This window comes from Capsaspora owczarzaki (assembly GCF_000151315.2).
Source record: "Capsaspora owczarzaki ATCC 30864 unplaced genomic scaffold supercont2.11, whole genome shotgun sequence".
NCBI classification, from domain to species: Eukaryota; class Filasterea; order Ministeriida; family Capsasporidae; genus Capsaspora; species Capsaspora owczarzaki.
The window spans coordinates 701,620-721,686 of NW_011887302.1; the positions used below are offsets into that span (position 1 = coordinate 701,620).

Genomic DNA, 20,067 nt, shown 5'->3' on the forward strand with positions numbered 1-20,067 from the left:
CCGCACCGACGCCAGACTCAAAGGGCCTGCTGAGGAGAGCTTGACGTTTAATGAGGCCGGGATGCAGGCAAGGAGCTTTGTTTGCTGGTTGATAACTTTCTTGTCTTTTTTGCATGGAAATGCTGAAGACTAACGAATCGGTGTGTTTGTTGTTCGAAGCGTCTGAATTGGTGTTTCGTTCCAAATTGGGTTGTTTGCTCGGCAAAGATAGCAAGCGATTTGATTGGCTGGTGATGACGCGCGGTGTTGGGCTTCCAAAGTTTTTTGAAAAAGTTCGAGAGACAAACCCTGGGAATGGGCGATTTGATTGGCGAGTACAATTTTCGAATTTTTGATTAGGAGAGTGCTGATTTAATTTCTCAGGGACCACAATCAGTCTTTTATTTTTGTTTTATATTTTACTTTTTGCCATGACACTTCGTGCTAACGATTTCTACAACTTTATCAACGAAAATCACCATGAGCAAGCATTGGCGCGTGCACTCACTAAATAGAGAGGCGTCTCTAATTATGAACAAGATTTTTTGACTGGGCCACCGTTACGCCCCTGATTTTAATTGTGAACAAGAGTGTTTTTGAGCCACTAGTCGATGTAGAAGCCTCTAATCCGCTTCCCCGCTTGAAATTATAGTAAACCCAGTCTTATTTTATTGATGGAGGAAAGTAGGCGGGCGACAGAGCTGTTCTACGAGTGTCGGTGCAGACGGTGAGCGCTGGTCCTGTGGGAGGCAAAGCGCACTGAACAGCACCGCAGCCCTGGACAGCTCCTGCGCCATGTCCGGTGCCAATAATGATACAGCTGGGAGTATATGGGACTCTGATGATCGTAGAGTCGTTCACTTGCGGCGCAGTGACACACAGAGCGACAGCGACGGGGCGCTCAGTCGAGCCCGATCCATCGTGGAAAATTTTCGCATGTGCGTCCAGCCCGCGATCATGCACAATCACGAAGACGATGTATGCGATTGCATTTCACAACGAGCGGGGCTCGAAACGTCGATTCAGGCTGGGCACGCGCCGTCGCGACTGCAAAACTTGTCAACGCGTTGACTTTGCTCCTGCAGTGCAACCATCGCCCCCGCCTGTTCATAAAATAAACAAACATGTTGCATGTATCACTTTCCGCGCAAAAGGAGGCGGCTAGGACCGCGTCTGCTCGAGATGCAGTTTCGGGCTGTTCCGGCCATTTTGTTGTTCGACGGGCCTGCAGCCACCCCGGCGATGTTCCATGCCCGCTCTTTGCTACCAGTCGGAGAGTCTAGGTTGATGTCACATGCCCAGTAGGGCGAGGTGCCGCTCAGATGAGTATGGGCGCCTCCACTAGCGAAATGCTTTTAATTATGAAGCGTAATGCATGTCCAGCAAAACGAGCCAAACTGACGACCGGCGCCCTGCCGACCCGAGACGTGCGCTCAGCCCCTCCGTCTCGCCATAATATCACTAAACCATATAGTATGTATTACTATCGAAACAAGGGGCGGATATCGAAGCTTCAGCGAAATAGGTTCGGAATTAGAAGCAGTGTTGCCACTCCGGCTTTTGGTTGTTTGCAAAGCAAGCAACGTGGCAAGTCCCGGGGATGAGATGCGATTTGCACAAGTGGGAAGGGTGGATCAGGAATAAGGTTATATAATGGTACAAAGCGACAGATGAACAAGAACAGCGATCGAGGGACAGGCGTTCAGAACAATGAAAAAGAACCAAGAAAAAAAGAAAACAAAAAAAGAAAGAAGCCTCCAACTCATCGCTCATGGTAACAAGACACAAAAAATCAAAACAAAAGAGCCTTAACAATTCAGGAGAAAACCTCCAAACTTGGAAACCATTCACCGCTCGTCAGGAACCTCGACGGGAAACTTGCAATCGAGCGCAATGTTGTCGGACAACTGAGTCTGGTAATCTTCTCGCAAACTTGCGCAGTCAAAGGGATCCAGCACCTGGTCGGAGACGTAGATGGCATCAATTTCGCCTTCGGCTTGCAGAGTGCACGCGTCGTCCGCCAATGGAGGCTCGGGCACGCAAAACTCGCGCCACTTGTGCACAAAGTTGGCGACGCCGACCGTCTTTCGCAGCCACGGCTTTCCTTGGCCATTCCAATGCAGCAGTTTGGCCTCGTCCACGTACTCTTTTTGATACGAATTGCTTCCATGCCAGCCGAGGTGCCGCACGTGCCATTTCGGATCGAGATCGACAACGTGCCCGAAAAGCGCCAGCAGCACTGGCGGTTGCGAGCCTCCACCAGAGCCCTGGCCGCCGTAAACGTTCTCGCGCGTGTTGAGCTCCATCCAGTACTCGAGTTCGCTGGTAATGTTGTGCTTCTTCCATCGCACCAAGTCAGTCACGTACACGCCAGCGTTGAAACTGCAAGTGTCTGGGTCGATGTTGAGGGCCTGGACCTTTGCGTTTTCGAAATTGATGAAAAACTTGTACTTGTTCCGCGAGCAGTCTTGTGCAAAGGCGGCAATCTTGTCCGGGCCGAGGGGAAACTTGTAAAACTCGGCAATGTCGCCTGAGTTTGGGAGAGGGGGGAGAGAGATAGAGAGAGAGAGAGAGAGAGAGAGAGAGAGAGATTCACAGCCAAAGTACCAAAAGCAATCACGTTAGTAGAAAAAGTGTGAGTTACATTAGTGGTGCATGGGAAGGGGGGGGGTTAGAAGAGCCGCCACAGTGAAGCAAACCGATAAAAGAGTCGGCCGCAATTTGCCTTCCTCGTCCACTCACCTCGGACTATAACATCGGTGTCGAGGTAAATGACTCGTTTAGAGATGCCCGGAAATAGATCCAGCACGTAATACCGAGCATAATTTGCCTAGTCACAAATGAGTGCGCTGTGAGCCACTCCTCGCCCGCATTTTTTGCTTCCAAACCAGCAACACCCAAAACTCACAGGTGACGCGAGTTCGGTTCTCCGGCCTCGAATCTTGATTTTATTGGCGACCCATTCCACTGGGAACACCTTGAGCACAAACTGAGACTCGCTGTACTGCCAGAAGGACAGCGAAATCCACCGTTGCAGACGCAGCAGCTCCGTGTCGGATCCAACAGCAATGTAAAACACGACTCGCTCTGGCTCGGGAGTTTGCGCAAAGATGGACTGGATGAGCGTTGGGACGCCCATGACGGTCTGTGCGTCAGAGCTGATCATGACGTTGATGGGCTCCTTCCGCGCGGCTTCGGGTACAATCCCGTTGGCCTGGTTGGAATCTTCTGCAGCAGAGCGATCTTGCTGGTCCATCCATGGGAAGCCGAGTGGCCCAACGCCTGCTCCCCATGGACTGGTCGGTTGGCTGGGAGTCGCTCCGCCTCGAGCACGTCTGGAGTGCAGGCAGTACGCCAGAACGACCAGACCCAAGAGTAGAAGGGCGATTCTGATCTCGTGGCGGCCAACGCGCGGCATACTCGGTAGCGCGCGGGGAAGGCGAGGGGGGGAGGGCGAGAGTGAGTGGAACTGCAGTCACAAAGTGAAACACACTGAGATGACTGCGCTCGCTGCCCCTCATTTGAGTGTTGCAACCCAACTCATATCTCTGGCGTAGTCATCAGAGACGTAACTTTGTCAGTCCTTCAGGTGTGACTGCAGCTTCAACTTTTGACAGAAACTTTGGAGAGAATTTAAGTTTCATTTAAATCTAGCATCATCAACAGAGCGAAAGGGTCCGAACAAAAACAACAAAAAGAGAACTATCACACAGCAACATTAGAGGGAACGGAGACGACAACATTTTGCATTAACACGGTTCTTGCCAAAGCCAACTAATCAAACCGACAGTTCAGCGCAATACCGGCGGCAAGCTCTTGCTCGCGAGCTTCGCGAAGAGTGGCGCAGTCAAACGGATCCAGCACTTGGTCCGAGTGATACACCAGTGGGTTGTCGGCGGTGAGTTGCCGAGAACACGCGTTTGGTGCGAGAATCGCCTCTGGGATGCAGTATTGGCGCCAGAGGTTGGGGAAGTTGGCTCCGCCCGTCTTCAACCACGGCTTGCCCGCGCCGTTCCAGTGCAGAATCTTTGCTGACTCGACAAACTCCTGGGTGTACTTGTCACTCCCGTGCCAGCCGAGGTGACGCACATGCCAGAGGGGGTCGAGGTTGCTTCGTCGGCCCAAAAAGACGAGGAGCATCGGTGGCTGTGAACCGCCGCCCGATCCCTGTCCACCGTAGACGTTCTCGCGCGTGTTGAGCTCCATCCAGTACTCGAGCTCCTTGGTAATGTTCTGCTCACGCCACCGCTGCAAGTCGGCGACGTACACACCCGCGTTAAAGCTGCACGTGTCCGGGTCAATCTTGAGCGCCTGCACCTTGGGGTGTTGCAGATTGACAAACGACTTGAAGCGGTTGCGCTCGCAGTCTTGGACAAACACGGCAATATGGCCTTCGTGAATGGGGTGGTTGTACAGCTCGGCAATGTCGCCTGTTTCAAGCGAGTGTTTTTCAAAATTTTGCGGTACACCAAAAGGGACACAGTGAGTCATTCAATGTCGCTTCCATTTGGGTTTTTTTTTCGGTACGACCCGTCTGTCGTCGTGTTCCTGTCCCCTCAGCGTTTGCGGATGCAAGCTCGCCATGTCTCGTGATTCAAAGCGGAAATAAAAGGAAGAAACGGCTTTTGCGGTTGCCGCCAAAGAAAAAAAAAAAATTCCATCCCTCGATTTTTTTTTTTTTTTTTTTTTGCTTTGTTTTTTGTGGGTTTTTGCTTACCTCGCACGATGACATCCGAGTCGAGATACACGATGCGTCCTGTCATTTCCGGGAAGAGATCCAAGACATAGTAACGCGCATAGTTGGCCTGTCAATATCAGAAACAAACACACGAGTTAAAATCAAATAAAATAAAATCAAATAATATAAAAAATAAATAAAAAAATAAAACAAAAAACTGGTGACACCCAAACCACGCCCTATTGCTGCGTTTCCAACCCCCCCTTTTGTCATCTCGATTTGCCGCCTCCAAACCCTCAGCCCGCGGAATGATGCACAACCAAAACAGCAAACCACCAAGGGACGTACGGGCGAGGCGAGGTCTTTGCGGCGGCCGCGAATCTTGATCTTGTTCGTGACCCACTCCACTGGGAACACTTTGAGCACAATTTGGGACATGACCTTCTCCCCGAACGCCAGCATCAGCCAGCGGTAGAGGCGAAGCTCCTCTGCGGCAGAATCGACCATGACGTAGAATACCACGACGTCGGGCTGCTTTGTGTTTTTCAGGATGGAGTTGATCAGGCTGGGAACTCCCATCATTGTGGCCGAGTCGGAACTGATGAGCACATTGATCGGCTCAGCCGCCGGCTTGACGTACACCACCGGCAGGTTGGCTGGATCCTGCTGCTGCAGATGACGCTGCTGTTGATGCACGACTTGCTCGTGCGAACGCTTGCGCTGCTGCCGTTGCTGGTCCATCATGGCTTGCTGCTCCCCACCGAGCTGCTGCGGTTTGGGGGCTCGGTGCTGCTTGTTTGGCTGCTCTTGCTGTCGCTGGCGCCGTAGTTGCGCAAACATGTTGGTGTCGTCGTTGCCCTTCAGTGCGTTTTCACCGCCATCGGCACGGCCGACCTCGGGGACGGCATTGTCGGCGCGGTTTTGGAGGCCGCCGTTTGAATCAGCCGCAGCAGCATGTGGTCTGCCGCCAAGCGTGTCGCGTTGTCGCGCTGCCATGTTCGGCTGGGGCAGTTGCTGATCGTTGATGTTGTCGTCGAGATGCATGCGCGCCTTGGCTGCACGAGCCTCCCACGGGCGCTGCTGTGATCGTCCACCAGCCGCAGCCGCGCCACCGACGCCATTGATGCCACGGAATGTTCCTGCGCGGTGGTGCTCGGGCTGCTCTGCCTGCGGAGCCTGCCGCAAGAAGACCATGAACGCTACTACCAGCAATATCCCCAACACGATCGTCTTGTTCCGTCGCATTCTGCTGGAAAGTGAGCGATGATAGGAGGAAAGGGGAAACGAGAATTAAAAAAAAAATAATTAAAAATGAAAAAATAAAACAATAAAATAAAAATAATAGAATAATAAAAAAAGAAAAGGGCAAAAGAGCGGGAAGAGAACTGAAAGTCAGTATGATGGAAGGGGGTATTAAAAACAAAATCAGAATGCCTGTGGTAGAGAGGGGGGAATACAGCCGGAACCAGCCGGAGTGCGACAAACGGACGAAAACAGCCACAACCCCGCCAGCAGCGACCGTCGCGGTGAGCTTTACTGTCCCCTCTGTACTGTTGTGGTGTTGTGGAGTGGCGAACAAAGTGCGGGTTATGGGATGGCGAGCGGGTGCTATGAATGGCGGCAGGTCGCAGCTCCTTCGGGATTGGCTAACGTGACAAAAAGACAAAAAACAATTTCCGCCCTCTGTCTTTTTTTTTTTTTTGCGGGAACTTTCTGGAGTGACTCATGCTCTGGACTCGCTCGCCTGCTCAGCCGCTGGGGCGGGCTTTCGCCCTTGGTCCTTTGGCCCAGTGCACATGTTGTGTCCCAGTGGAGCTGGCAGGCGAGCAGACCGAGCGTCAAATGCGGGCGTCCCACTGCATTCCAAAATCCCAAAAAAACAACCTCTCCCCGCCCTCTCAGTGCTTGCTGTCGCGTTGACCGCTCTGGGTTGTCCCTGCTGCTGGCGGCTTGTGATGGATGCGTTCCGCCTGCTATTCGTGCTTCTCTCGCGTTGGCTGGTTCTCGCTTGCGCTTGTCCTCTCCGCGCTCTTTCGCTCTTGGTTTCAGTTGAGGTCACCCTCCTCCTTCATTCCAATGTTTTGTTGATTTTATTTATTTTCCCATCGCGCCCACCATGTTTTTGGGCCGATTGGGCTTTTTTTTTTTTTTTTTTTTTTTTTTTTTTTTTTTTTGTTTTGTTGTTGTTGTTGTTGTTGTTGTTTTGTTTTGTTGTTTTGTTTTGTTTTTGTTTTTGTTTAGTTTCGCCTTGCTCAGTTCTCATGACTTTTGACGCATTATGACACGCACAAGGCGGTGAAAACCCTGGTTTTGAGTTTTTCCAACTCCCCCTCCTCCCCTCACTCATTTCCCGACCTCCTCATCACCTCCCCCTTGCTCCAGCGACCTCAAATAAATACTAAGTTTCAGCAGGAACCATCCGCGGGTCAGGCATTTTTTGAAGCCATGGAACTTGGCGCACGTCGGAAGAAGTTGCCGCGAATGTCGATCCGGGCCCGACAACGAGGACGACAACGGCCCACCTGCATCGCATCCCATGCTGTTTTGAGAATGTTGATGTTTTTGGTGATGCTGGCGGATGGGATCGAGGTGCTTGCCATGTCTGAATTGTACTATCACCCCAAAAAGTTTTTTACATCGCGATTTGTTTTGGTTAATTCAGTCTCCATCTCCGTGTGACGACGGTTAGTTCGCCCTATTTCACATGTGGGGTGTGCGTCGGTGTACCCTACATCGGAAAATGATGAGGAGCGGGGACGGGAAGAGAAGTGTGCGTGTGGGGACCGCGTGGATGCGGCAAAACATCGAAAAAAGCGCGCGCTTTGGATTGAATTTTTCCCGCCTTTTTCTCTCATTTCCACAGTTCGACGCCCCCATGGCTCGTTCTACTCGTGCCTCGTCCCCGCCGTCTTCGTCCGTGAAGCGAGTCACACGTGGCAATGTATCCCCACCATCGCCGCCGAAGCCCACTGTCATCAAGCCGAGTAGGGAGGTCATTCGGTCGAACGTGTTGGAGCTGCACAAAGCCGGCCTCTCCTACCGCCAGATCGCCGACCAACTCGGTCTCCTTTGGCACACAGTGCGTGCAATCCATGTACGCTACTCGGCGAGGGGCGGGACGCAGGATTCGCCGCGATCTGGACGTCCGACCAAGGTTTCTTCGACTGCCGCCGTAAACATCGTGCAGCAGATTAAGACCGGAGATTCGCACACAGCTACCGAAGTCGCCGCCACCATGCGCAAATGGAAGCACTGTGATGTCACTGCAGATACGATCAGGAACGGGCTGCGGCGGGAGGGTCTCTTTTGTGCGGCGAAGGTCAAAAAAAGCGAGGCTGCTGCAGCGTCATAAAGACGCCCGATTTGCTTTCGCCCGCGCTCACGCCAATTGGACCGTAGAGGACTGGTTGAACGTCGTTTTTTCCGACGAGACCGCTCTCTACCTGTACAGGAACAACAACTCTGGCCGTGTGTGGCGTGTGTGGGGTGCACCGCTCGACGACAGGTCGGTCCAGGGCACTGTCAAGTTTGGAGGAGGGCACATCAATGTGTGGGGAGCGATTTCGCGTTACGGCATCTCCTTCTTCTCCGAGCTCGGCGACCGCATGAACGGCGACGTCTACCTCTCCTTTCTGAACGAAAGGTTGAAAGACAGTCTGGCCGCTTGGGGAAACGACCCAAACCTGATTTTCATGCAGGACAACGCGCCCTGTCACAAGCGGAAGGACGTGATGAAATGGTTCAAAAACCAGAACCTCACCCTCTTGGAGTGGCCTGCGAACTCCCCCGACCTCAACCCCATCGAGCATGCGTGGAACATGGTCAAGAACGCTGTGTACAAGCAGCGGGAGATCACAAACCAAGATATGCTCTGGGAGCGCTTCCAAGAGGTCTACCACAAGGTCCTCACCGTCGAGGTCTGCACCTCGCTCATTTCATCCATGCCGCGCCGCATCAAAGCAGTTTTGGATGCCCAAGGTGGTTATACCAAGTATTGAAGTGGTTTGGTGGGGCTCATGCGTCCGTATGGTGTTGTGTTTGTGAAAGTTGAAAAAAGAACGCCAAAAAGTCCCTTTTTGGGACGATCGCGTTTTGTCCCTTTTTGCATCCTTTCTCCTTCCCCCGTCGTACCAGTCATCACCCCTCCGCTTATCTCACTCTAAACACATAGAAGGTACATATATACATGCAGTAGAGAGGGAAAATGGAGAGTTGTGGTCGAAACGGTCGCAGGGCGGGGTGAGGAGTGGAAAAAAAAACGCGATGTAAAAAACTTTTTTGGGTGAAAGTACGCTGATTCTTCGCTGCCCAATGCCTCGTCTGTCCGTGTGCCGCCCACGCCCTCCACAACCACTTACGCGACGATCGCTGGTGTAGCTTCCACCACCAGCCCGTAATGTGTCGACTCCGCGCCGATCGCTGACCAGCGTGTTCGTTGGTTTGTGCTGTTCGACTGCCTGGATTGGATTTTGGTTTATTTTGTCTGTCATTGTCATGCCTTCCCCTTTCTGTTATCGTCTTGTGTTTACACTCTGATGTGTGCTTTGTTCAATGCTCAATGCATCAATTCGACGAGTCTTTGCTTTTGGTCGGTTTTCACGCATGTTTTTCCACAATTTCCAAATTCTCACACACCCCAAACTCTTCTTTTTTCATCCTGCCTTGCGTTTCAGGCCTGCTTACAAAAGCTGCTCTGCTGGTGAGGTCTCGTGCTTGAGGACGCTCTTCGTAGTTGCTTGCTCATCTGCTTCACCCCCCTCCCTCTCTCTGTCTCTCCCTCTCTCAGCATTCACGCCTCTCCTTCTCAAGCCACACTCTCCCTTTTTTTTTTTTTTTTTTTTTTTTTTCGTTTTATTTGTTCCATTTCGCCCAAACCACTCCCCCACTCTCTCTCCCCACCCCGCTCTCCCCCTCGTACAAAACCAGTCCATTTCTTATACCTTGTCTGTTTTCCCTCCCACCCCTTGAGATGCTTCAGCTGCTGCGGTTGACGGCGCGCCGCCGCCGTGCTGCTCTGATGGGAGCTGCGGCGGTCGTTGTGCTGCTTCTCGTCCTGCACACGGTCAGCAAGAGCACCATGACGGCGGGCGCCGGTGGGCTCGGCGGCGTGATGAACGGACGCTACCGCGACAACGGAGCCTTCCACGGCGAGGATCCCACGGACGACACTGAGGATCTGCGGGTCCCTGCGGACGGCCTGGTGAACATCATGACGGCCGCGGACGAAACCACGCTGGTTGGCGTCCCAGCGCTCATCCGCTCCGTCCTGGGCAACACAAACGAGTCGAGCCGCATCCACTTTTACATTGCAGTCGACAGCCAGATCTCAGCCATCCGGCTCACGCGCTGGCTCGAGGGCGGCTTCCAGGAAGGCGAGGCGCCGGCGTACTCCATTGCAGTCATGCAGGCTGAATGGGTGGAAGGCCGCTTCCTGCTCCGTGGGTCGACTGCCCGCGACGACCTCGCTGCCCCGGTAACGACAAAAAGCACATAGACCACCAAGAAGCACATTTATAGAAGAGGATGGTCGCACTTTGGGGGTGGGGGTTGTGAGTGGGCATTGCATTGGGAGCCTGTTGTTTCCACAGCAGTGGGGGATGTGCATGACAACCGCCTTGCCAATTCATTTTGGGGGACGCAATGCTGCTTAACATCCTAACGCAAGGCATGGATGGCAGCATCAGACGCTAGTCGAAAGCAGAGGAAGCGGAAAAAAAAAAGGAAGGAAGGGCAAACCGAACGGAGCAACGTTGCTCTGCTGGGAGGTAGTTGCAATGCTCCAGCAGCAGCACACCTCCATCCGCGCATGGATCCCCTTTGAAACCGCATCTCGAACATCCCTCTCATCACTGTTTCCAAATACCAAAAACCAACCCCCCAGATGACCAATGCACTCACATGGTTGAAAATCCACTTCTTTTTTTTTGGTGGCTTGGTTTGGTAGACAAACTTTGCTCGCTACTTTGTCTTGGACCTCTTCCCGGAAATGAAAGGTCGCGTCGTCTACCTTGATGCCGATGTTATTGTCACTGGTAACGTCATTCGTCAATGTACACCACCAGCTCAGCTGGCCGAACTTTGCCTTCTCACCATTCTCCCAATCACATCGCAACGGCATTGTCCACTTTCCCCCCTTTTTTGCCCCCTACCAACAGGAAACATTATCGACTTGCACAACCACCGCATCGAAGGGCGGCATCTCGCGGCGTTCTTCAAGGACTGCCGTGCCTCGTTCTTGAACTTTGAAAACAAGCGCATCCAAGCCATGCAGCTGCTGCCCAAGCATTGCGGACTGAACGCGGGTGTCTATGTTGCCGACTTGGAGCGATGGAACGCCCTGAACGTGACGGCACAGTTAATGTTCTGGCTGGAGCTCAACACGCGCGAGCATCTGTTCCAGGGCGAGGAGATTGGCGGCGGCTCGCAAGGCCCAATGCAGATCGTGTTCAACAACCGCCGCACCAACTTGGATCCTGCATGGAACATTCCACATCTTGGATTTGCGCGCGGACGGAGGTTTGTGCGCGATCTCGAGATGAACGTGACGACAGGCAACCTGTTCCATTGGGCAGGGCCCGCCAAGCCCTGGCTGACCACTCCTGGCGCATTGCTCCCGAATTTGTGGGCAGCCAACTGTGTTCCCGAGCCAGAGTTGACCGACGCTGATTGCCCTGCCGACACAGCGGCCGCAATCGATGACAAAGATCCGGATCAGAGCGCATCCAATGAACGCGAGTTCACAAAGAAACAGTGCTCCGGCATGCGGAATGCTCGCGCGGCCAACCTGGCAGCCAAGATTGCCGTGGACTGCGACTTCCCCGTTCCGGCGGCACCAGCACGGCGACCACCCGCGCGAAACACCCGCGCTCCCGCTGCACGGCCTGGCGCCACCCGGAACACGCGCGCCCCTCGCCCTGCCGGCGCGACACAAGCAGCTCGTCCAGCACGCAATGCCCATGCACAAATACGCGAGGCCCCTCGAGCTCGCCGACCAAGCCCAAACCACCCATAACGTCATTGCATTGCTTTACCCCCATCCCCTCACCAAATCGTTTCATGTCTGGCCTTGTGTCGCTTTGAAACTACTGTTCCTTGTGTTTTTGTTTCAGTTGATTGTTATTTGTTTTCGTAATGTCTGCTCCTTGCCCGTGTCGTTCGTAAGCCTGTATCCTGTTCATCTTTACAAAATTTTGATGTCATTTCTCTCTTGTTCTTCAACACACAGTGCCAGCACGCGCCGCGCAATTCCGAACTGTCGGCTCAACCATGCAAAGTCATCTTGTTGTACTATTCTTGGTCAAGTGCAGTCATTACAGATGCGAGAGTGGTCAGCATGATTCGTTCAAGGCGGCTCAGAATCGCCGTCGTCGGCCTTCTGTTCCTGTCGCTGATTTGGCTGATTCCACAGCCATCAGCAGTCAACCAAGGCAATCTCTACCATCATCCTGGTGATCGCGAGTCCGACCATGTTGTGGCACCCGCTGTCGTGCGCAGGGCCCAGTTGCCAGCCGTGGTGGTCCCAGGAGGGCAAGGCCGCATCGAGCCAGACCCTGCTCCCGAGCAGCCCGTCAACGTCATTGAAGTCGACAAAGTTGTTCCAGTCGAGACTGACCATCGCCAGGGCCAAGGCAACGGCGATCACGTCGCTGACACTGAGCCAGCCAAGCCTGACTCTGGCCACGTCTTCTTCGCCAACCGTGCACCAGGCTCGCACTCGTCTGAACAGCCAAAAGCCTTGAAACCAGCCGCCAGACCGTCTGCGAATATCAGCACGGTTGGCGAGATGTACCAGACGATTGAGCGACCGTTCAACATCCTGACCTCGTGCGACATGGCAACCATGATTGGAGTTCCGACGCTACTCCTGTCCATCTACCAGCGAAGCTCGCGTCCTCAAGATCTAGCCTTCTTTGTCGCGGTCGACACCGAATCGGCTCTCGGCCGGCTTCGGCGGTGGTTGAGCGCGGCTCTCCCATCCGACATCAATCTTCATACGTTTGTGCGAGTCATGCCTGCCAATCTGCTGCCGAAACGAAAGCCCGGTGGTAGCAGGCCAGAGCTGGAAGCCGAGGTGAGTGTGACTATCGACCTTGATACAGAATGGAAGGGATGGGGCGTTGTTTGACTGACATTTTGTGATTTAGCCCAACTTTGCACGCTTTTTCTTTGCAGAAATCTTCCCAGAGGCTACAGGGCGCGCGTTTTACATTGACAGTGACTGCCTTGTTCTAGGTAGGGCCGTTTCTCTCTCTGCGTGCCTCTCTCCAGCAAAAGCGTGTTTGAGCGGGATTCTCACTGTTTTGCGTTCAAACCCGCGACCAAACCCCACCACAGGAGACGTCATGGAGCTTCAAACACTCAGCCTCAAAGAGAATGAGGTGATGGCGGTGAAGGAGACGTGCGAGACATATCGCTTGCAAGACTTCATCAATGTCAATCACACGGCCGTCAAGCCGCTGGGAATTGACCCAGACCACTGCGCGTTCAACGCCGGTGTATTCCTGTGGGATGTTGCCAAGTGGAAGCACTTTAACATTACAGCAGAGGTGCTCAAGTGGATTTCGCTCAACGCTGCGAGCAACAATGCGATTTACGGCCGACGGAAGGGCGGAGGTGTCACGCAGCCTGCATTAATGCTGGCATTGCAAGGCAAGCACGGCCATTTGCCACCCATATGGCACGTTAATTCCATGGGTGGTGGGCAGGCTGCCTATGGGCGACAGGACAAGGACGCGCTGGCAAGCCCCAAGTTGATGCATTGGAGTGGAGCTCGCAAGCCATGGTTGCGCAAGACGCCCGACAATATTTCTGGTATTAAGGTGCAAGCTTGGCGTGACAAGTGCGTGCCAGAGCCCCCAGTTGTTGTCTCCTCGACAGCAACAAGTCTAGCGATGACTGCGCTGCCTGCCCGTTGGCTCGCAGGTCTCTTTGTTCCGCTCACCGATGCAGAGCTTCCCACCACCTTCCTAGAGCAGGTCCGATCGTTGCAAGAGCAGTCACCTCTTGTTGCGCTCAATTGCGTGTTCGATTAAGCCCGCATGTTCATGTTCATGGGAATGCGTTGCCGCCAGTTAACGCGCGTTTGTTAAGTCCGTGTTCACGTGTTCAGTTAGCAGATTTGTATGTAGTATATTTCGAAAAAAACGACCCCAACAGTTATTACTCGTGATGAGATGTTATCTAAACCGATCCAACGTTCACAACAGTTGAGTCGTGGTTTGTTTCTGATCGCAAGGCGTTATCATAAACTTCGCCAACTTGGGCGGATTCGGACGGTGGTGCAGATGGGGATCTTTGTTCCATTTGGACGCCTGCGGCATCTGAAGCAGAGGGAGCGCTGCCAGCGACGGCGCTAGTGGCTGTGACCTTGGTCAGCTCCACCTCCTGCGGTTGCACCGGCTTGATGAATCTGGCACACAGGAAAACAACAACACAGCGATGAGATGGCATCCATGACATTGTTACGCATGAGTAGGTGGGCGTGCTGGTCAAACGAGAAAGCGGCACAGGGCAGCAAAACTTCAAAGCACTCACCTAGGAAAGCGCGGAGCACACAGAACACTGGCGCAATTCTTCGCGCAGCCTTGGTCGAACGGATTGCCGGTCTTGACATACTTTTCAGTGATCTGGCAAAGGAGATTGGACAAAGATGGCCATTCCAAATCAGAAACAGCGATCTAACGCAATTTCGTTTCTGCTCGACAGATCTCGGCAGTCGATAGTCAAACAGCAACGATGAGCATTTACTTACATCCTCGTTAGTGGTCAGGTTCAATCGCACCAGTCGTGCATGGAAGTTTAACAACATCAAAACGGGCCAGAGGGCTACGAAAGCGAAGAGACCCACAATAACGGACGCAGCGGCCTCCTGGAAGACTCCATCGTTGGCTGCTTGGACAATATGCACGATTGAGAATGCCAAGACCCATATCGTCAACAGAGTGATAAACAGCACAAAGCCAAAGAACATGCGGTAGTTGCGTCGCCCGATGCAGTTTGCAATCCAAGGGCAGTGGTGGTCAAACCCCTGGTAAGATGTTAGGTATCGAGACAGCGACAAAAGCGAAGCATAGAGGCAAAAATTGGCAGCAAGATGGGATGGTGAGCAACAGAGGCGAGCAAAAGGGCAGAAAAACGAAATTGAACAACAAAAATTACAAAACCAGGCAACCACCTTGTACGCAAACAAACTCACCTCGATGCAGTTGTTGCAAATAGAGCAATGGTTGGCGCGAGGTGGCCGGAAGAAGTTGCACGTCACACAGTACTTTAGTTTGATATCAATCCCATTCACGTTGATATCCTTGTAAAGCGGCGCCATCGGGTCTTCCCGTTCTGGCACCCGTGCTGCAAAACGGACATTTGTTGACAAAGGAATCATGAGCCGCATGTTCTGTCAACGAGCGACAACCTGCCCGGGGCGGAGAGTGCAGTGAGGATTGAACAAAAACTCACCTCGAGGGAGAATGCCTGGGTCTTTCAACGCCGTGGCAATCAATAACACAAATGCCTGCAAAAAGATGTATGATCCGACGAACGGAATGGACTTTGAGAGGCTATAGTACAAGTATCGCGCTCTGTCAACAGACGCACAAGCAAGAGTAAGTAACGGACGTAAGCAGAGATGAAGAGCATTCTTCAACAATCAGCATCACGGATGATGGATGCATGATACGCAACAACTATTGTGTATCCAAGCCGCATGTCTGGGGGAACTTGGCACGGTGTGACGTATCCGACGCGTCCATAACACACACACGAGTGATCCATCATGCCATTGGCAAGCATTGCGCGGTCGGGTGAAAATCCACACTCCCCGCAACCAAAGCACTCCAAAGCAACCCAGCACTCCAAAGCACGAGCACACTTACGGGAAGGCCAGGAAGACGCCGTAGATGACGACCATGAGCGCGAGTGTAATGTAGAGGACGTTGCGATTGGGCCCAGTGACGCCCTTGCCGCGGCACGACAGCCGGTTGGTCCCAGCGTACTCGCTAAACCGCATTTGGCTCTGGTAAGTTATGTGTGTGTGTTTGTTATTGGAGGAGAAGGAAGAATGGCTCGATCGGAAAAGGACGAACAAGAAGAACAAGAAGGAAGGAAAGGAAGCGGAACAAAGAACAAGGTCGACGACCCCCCGCTGGAGTGAGGTGAGGTAGGGGAGGGGGAAGGGGTGATGGAAGTGTAAGGAGCTTAGAAGTAGAGAGAGAGAGCGAAGTGAAAGAGAGAGGAGAGTGAAGAGGGGGGGGGGGTAACAGGCAACACGGAACGAAATGGAGGAAAAAGCGGAAATTTAAGAGAAACGACTGAAATGAAAAAGAAAAAAACAAAAAGGAACTGTTTCATAAAGAACGACAAGAAAAAGAGGGGAAAAACGACCGATCGACCTCACAAAGTGTATTGGACAAGCTGCAACCATCATCATCAACTACACGAAAAATGTAGAAAAAATAGCACACATCGCACAAACGGAGGCTTGGTCCCAGCAATGTGAAAACACACAGTATCAAGCAAACTCTGGTGTTTTTTGTTTTTTGTTTTTTTTGTTTCTTTTTGATGCTTTGTTTTGTTCGTTGGAGGGAGAGGCTACGACTGCGACCATTCGCAACTTCACTCAGTAGCCATCCTTTTGGGGAAACGGACCCTTGTTCGGATCTTGCTTTTTGGCGGCCTCAGTGGTCTTTTTGGCATGGCGCTCAGCAAACTGCGGCTCGGCATCCTCAACCACCTTTTCGTTGGCGGTGGCAATCTTGTCCGATGCCATGGCGTCGACGGCTTGCACGGCAGCTTCATCGTATTGCGCTTGAGCTCTGAGGCGCTCCGGGTTGACATTGGGGCCTCGGGTGGCAGCTTTCGAAAAGTTGCGCTGAGAGTTGATGTTGCGGATCGCCGTGTCATTGGCTTTGGCAATCTTGTCGGAGGCCATCGTGTCGACCTCTTCAATCTCAGATGCAATTTCCTGGGTGTAGTCGGCTGCTTTTGCGCGGGGGTCGAGCGTATCGCGAGCGATCGCCTTGACGCCCGACTTGATCTTGCCGGAAGGTGTCGTGGTTGCCTCGGACGCCGCCATCGCTTTGGACTTGATGCTGTCCACAGCACGCTCCGCCTTATCGGCCATATAGCGAGCTGTCTCTTTAGTCTCGCCGGTGACATCGGACGACTTGAGCGTCTCGGCAGCGTTCGAAGCCTTCTCAAGAACAGTATCCTTGACGTCTTCCATCTTGTCCGAGACTGACGAAGCCACAGTCTGAGCCTTCGACTTGACGTTCTCGACAAAGCCCTCTGCCTTCTCGCCAGCTTCACGAGCAGCACCCTTGGCCTCGTTCATCTTGGCCGACGCTTCGTACCCGGCGGACTTGGCTTGCGACTTGACATTGTCAGCCACACGCTCAGCCTTGTTGGCCACGTTGCGAGCAGTAGCCTTCGCCTCGCTGGCAGCATCGGACGACTTGAGAGTCTCGACAGCGTTCGAAGCCTTCTCGAGCACAGTGTCCTTGACGTCTTCCATCCTGTCCGAGACTGACGAAGCCACAGCCTGAGCTTTCGACTTGACGTTCTCGACAAAGCCCTCTGCCTTCTGGCTAACCTCACGAGTAGCACCCTTGGCTTCATTCATCTTGGCCGACGCTTCGTACCCGGCGGACTTGGCTTGCGACTTGACATTGTCGACAGCACGCTCAGCCTTGTTGGCCACGTTGCGAGCGGCAGCCTTTGCCTCGCTGGCAGCATCAGACGACTTGAGAGTCTCGGCAACGTTCGAAGCCTTCTCGAGCACCGTGTCCTTCACATCTCCAATCTTGTCCGAGACTGATGAAGCCACAGCCTGAGCCTGCGACTTGACGTTCTCGACAAAGCCCTCTGCCTTCTGGCTAACCTCACGAGTAGCACCCTTGGCTTCATTCATCTTGGCCGACGCTTCGTACCCGGCGGACTTGGCTTGCGACTTGACATTGTCGACAGCACGTTCAGCCTTGTTGGCCACATTGCGAGCAGTAGCCTTTGCTTCGCTTGCTGCATCGGACGACTTGAGCGTCTCGATGGCATCAGAAGCCTTCTCGAGCACAGTGTCCTTGACGTCTTCCATCCTGTCCGAGACTGACGAAGCCACAGCCTGAGCTTTCGACTTGACGTTCTCGACAAAGCCCTCTGCCTTCTCGCCAGCCTCACGAGTAGCACCCTTGGCCTCGTTCATCTTGGCCGACGCTTCGTAACCGGCGGACTTGGCTTGCGACTTGACATTGTCAGCCACACGCTCAGCTTTGTTGGCCACGTTGCGAGCAGTAGCCTTTGCCTCGCTTGCTGCATCGGACGACTTGAGCGTCTCGATGGCATCAGAAGCCTTCTCGAGCACCGTGTCCTTCACATCTCCAATCTTGTCCGAGACTGACGAAGCCACAGTCTGAGCCTTCGACTTGACGTTCTCGACAAAGCCCTCTGCCTTCTGGCTAACCTCACGAGCAGCACCCTTGGCTTCATTCATCTTGGCCGACGCTTCGTAACCGGTGGACTTGGCTTGCGACTTGACATTGTCGACAGCACGCTCAGCCTTGTTGGCCACATTGCGAGCAGTAGCCTTCGCCTCGCTGGCAGCATCAGACGACTTGAGCGTCTCGACAGCGTTCGAAGCCTTCTCGAGCACAGTGTCCTTGACGTCCCCAATCTTGTCCGAGACTGACGAAGCCACAGTCTGAGCCTTCGACTTGACGTTCTCGACAAAGCCCTCTGCCTTCTGGCTAACCTCACGAGCAGCACCCTTGGCTTCATTCATCTTCGCCGACGCTTCGTACCCGGCGGACTCAGCCTTGTTGGCCACATTACGAGCGGCAGTGACATCGGACGACTTGAGAGTCTCGGCAGCATTGGACGCCTTCTCAAGCATAGTGTCCTTGACGTCCCCAATCTTGTCAGAGGCCATTGCGCTAATGTCTTGAAGAACCTCGCCAACCCGCTGGCCTTGCGCCATCACGTCCTCTGCAGCCGCGGATATACGCGAAACGATGGCATCCTTCGTCTCGGCCAACTTCTCGCCCTGCTTGGCGACAGTGGACGACAGCGACGACGCCTGCTCGAGCACAGCATCCTTGACGTCTGCAATCTTGTCGGTGGCCATGGAGCCCATGTCTTGGACCGAATTCTTGAGCTGGGAGGCTGCAGCAACTGCAGGGGAGGCAATGCTTTTGTCGAGTCCGTCCATCGCGTGGCTGCCAACGGCTCCCTCACTCTGTTTGAACGCATCGGCAGTTTCATCGGCCATGTGCGAGACAGATCCTTTGGCGCGACGCAGCGGAGCGGAAAGAGTGCTCGCGATGGTTTGACGAGCAAAGGCGGCATCGCTGCGCACTGCGGATGTCGATTGAGCGACCTCATCACGCAGGTGACGCACGAGACCAGTGTAGCCCTCAGGTCCTGGAGACAAGGCGTCCATGTTGACTTGATCTTGCTGGGTAGCGCGAGCCTCCAGTTCGGCGGCTTCCGGTTGACGCATAAAGTCCTCGTGCGGGATGAAGCCTTCCAAGAGCTCCTTCTTGCTCATCTTCGCTTGGGGTGGCCACTGGAGCTGCTTCTTGAGCTCCTTGGATGACATCTCTGGGGGCTTCGGGACAGTTGCCGCAGTACGCACGGGGACGGTAGAGGCAGATGAAGGGGCAATGCTCGGAGCAGCTGCACGAAGCAGCGTTGATTTGTGACGAACTTGCTCGACGAGCGTCTGCCCCAGCCGACGAAGCCGCCCGCTTTCGAGGGGCTCGGACGAGGTGGTTCTGGTTGAAGCCACGCCTGGAATGGGAATGGCGTCGACGGGTGGAGACAGAAACTCTTCCAAGGGCATGGAGGTCGAGAAGGGTTGATCCGTGTGAGCAGTAGTCGCGGCAGCAGTCGGGTAGCCAGCAGCGTGCGGGCTGCGGTACGTGTAATAATGCTGTCCCGTGCCATGCTGCTGCTGCACTGGCTTGGACCAAAACGATGATGATGACGACGACGACGAAGAGGCCGATGGCGAACTGCTTGACGCGGGCGCTGGGATTTTGCGTTCTTGTTGCTCAGACGACGACGCACTCGGACGCTCTTTGTCGGGCGAAGCAGCGACACTGGCATGCATTGAGAAGGCTCGCATGGAGCAGTCAGGCGTGAACGACCTCAGTCTGCTGGTGTGCGGGCCGACGAGGAGCAGTGATGGCGGTTGCATCGAGGCGAGGGCGGAGGCGGCAGAGGGAAAGTTTGAGAAGAGCGCCGTGCTCAACGTGCCCGCGCTCCCACGACGCACTTTAGGCATCGGCGGGGCAGTCTCGCTGCACGAACCTCCGCACGCCAGAGTGCCAGATACAATAGCACGAGCAGCAGTAACCGCATTGGCGGCAGCGACCCGAGTTGACGTCGCTGACGGTGGTGACCATTGGCGGAGCGCAAACATG

The 20,067-nt window shown here is 53.9% G+C and overlaps 7 protein-coding genes across 7 annotated transcripts; 3 read left to right on the forward strand and 4 right to left on the reverse strand.

Annotated features, from left to right (window-relative positions):
* Nucleotides 1-1,733: 1,733 nt before the first annotated feature.
* CAOG_06429 (hypothetical protein) lies at nt 1,734-3,472 on the reverse strand. Its single transcript, XM_004345128.2, has 3 exons — nt 2,888-3,472; nt 2,722-2,809; nt 1,734-2,509 (listed from the first exon to the last, which is right to left on the reverse strand). Exons 1-3 carry the CDS (start codon nt 3,395-3,397, stop codon nt 1,827-1,829), a joined length of 1,281 nt encoding a protein of 426 aa, XP_004345178.2. The 5' UTR covers nt 3,398-3,472; the 3' UTR covers nt 1,734-1,826.
* Nucleotides 3,473-3,605: 133 nt separating this feature from the next.
* On the reverse strand, nt 3,606-5,979 carry CAOG_06430 (glycosyltransferase 8 domain-containing protein). The gene is made up of 3 exons (XM_004345129.2): nt 5,006-5,979; nt 4,697-4,784; nt 3,606-4,409 (listed from the first exon to the last, which is right to left on the reverse strand). The coding sequence occupies exons 1-3, from the start codon at nt 5,900-5,902 to the stop codon at nt 3,754-3,756; spliced, it is 1,641 nt and encodes a 546-aa protein (XP_004345179.2). The 5' UTR covers nt 5,903-5,979; the 3' UTR covers nt 3,606-3,753.
* A 1,553-nt stretch (nt 5,980-7,532) lies between these two features.
* CAOG_08983 (hypothetical protein) lies at nt 7,533-8,655 on the forward strand (the record flags this gene model as incomplete). Its single annotated transcript, XM_011272359.1, has 2 exons — nt 7,533-7,956; nt 8,057-8,655. 2 exons carry the CDS (start codon nt 7,533-7,535, stop codon nt 8,653-8,655), a joined length of 1,023 nt encoding a protein of 340 aa, XP_011270661.1.
* A 971-nt stretch (nt 8,656-9,626) lies between these two features.
* Nucleotides 9,627-11,669, forward strand: CAOG_06431 (hypothetical protein; the record flags this gene model as incomplete). The annotated part of the gene is made up of 3 exons (XM_004345130.1): nt 9,627-10,130; nt 10,602-10,689; nt 10,813-11,669. 3 exons carry the CDS (start codon nt 9,627-9,629, stop codon nt 11,667-11,669), a joined length of 1,449 nt encoding a protein of 482 aa, XP_004345180.1.
* Nucleotides 11,670-11,788: 119 nt separating this feature from the next.
* Nucleotides 11,789-13,689, forward strand: CAOG_06432 (hypothetical protein; the record flags this gene model as incomplete). The annotated part of the gene is made up of 4 exons (XM_004345131.1): nt 11,789-11,814; nt 12,152-12,728; nt 12,802-12,889; nt 12,992-13,689. 4 exons carry the CDS (start codon nt 11,789-11,791, stop codon nt 13,687-13,689), a joined length of 1,389 nt encoding a protein of 462 aa, XP_004345181.1.
* A 70-nt stretch (nt 13,690-13,759) lies between these two features.
* Nucleotides 13,760-15,955, reverse strand: CAOG_06433 (DHHC zinc finger domain-containing protein). The gene is made up of 6 exons (XM_004345132.2): nt 15,529-15,955; nt 15,113-15,234; nt 14,853-15,004; nt 14,409-14,684; nt 14,192-14,283; nt 13,760-14,066 (listed from the first exon to the last, which is right to left on the reverse strand). The coding sequence occupies exons 1-6, from the start codon at nt 15,660-15,662 to the stop codon at nt 13,838-13,840; spliced, it is 1,005 nt and encodes a 334-aa protein (XP_004345182.1). The 5' UTR covers nt 15,663-15,955; the 3' UTR covers nt 13,760-13,837.
* Nucleotides 15,956-16,039: 84 nt separating this feature from the next.
* CAOG_06434 (hypothetical protein) lies at nt 16,040-19,241 on the reverse strand (the record flags this gene model as incomplete). Its single annotated transcript, XM_004345133.2, has 3 exons — nt 16,040-17,654; nt 17,943-18,805; nt 18,878-19,241. The coding sequence occupies 3 exons, from the start codon at nt 19,239-19,241 to the stop codon at nt 16,272-16,274; spliced, it is 2,610 nt and encodes an 869-aa protein (XP_004345183.2). The 3' UTR covers nt 16,040-16,271.
* Nucleotides 19,242-20,067: the final 826 nt, after the last annotated feature.

Coding starts and splice junctions, on each gene's coding strand:
- CAOG_06433 (XM_004345132.2), bottom strand. CDS start 15,662: ATGCGGTTTAGCGAGTACGCTGGGACCAACCGGCTGTCGTGCCGCGGC. Junction 15,005..15,112: donor CCCAGGCATTCTCCCTCGAG/GTGAGTTTTTGT, acceptor TCCGTTTTGCAG/CACGGGTGCCAGAACGGGAA. Junction 14,685..14,852: donor TTTGCAACAACTGCATCGAG/GTGAGTTTGTTT, acceptor ACATCTTACCAG/GGGTTTGACCACCACTGCCC.
- CAOG_06430 (XM_004345129.2), bottom strand. CDS start 5,902: ATGCGACGGAACAAGACGATCGTGTTGGGGATATTGCTGGTAGTAGCG. Junction 4,785..5,005: donor GCAAAGACCTCGCCTCGCCC/GTACGTCCCTTG, acceptor TGATATTGACAG/GCCAACTATGCGCGTTACTA. Junction 4,410..4,696: donor CTCGGATGTCATCGTGCGAG/GTAAGCAAAAAC, acceptor CGCTTGAAACAG/GCGACATTGCCGAGCTGTAC.
- CAOG_06429 (XM_004345128.2), bottom strand. CDS start 3,397: ATGCCGCGCGTTGGCCGCCACGAGATCAGAATCGCCCTTCTACTCTTG. Junction 2,810..2,887: donor GAACCGAACTCGCGTCACCT/GTGAGTTTTGGG, acceptor ATTTGTGACTAG/GCAAATTATGCTCGGTATTA. Junction 2,510..2,721: donor CACCGATGTTATAGTCCGAG/GTGAGTGGACGA, acceptor TCCCAAACTCAG/GCGACATTGCCGAGTTTTAC.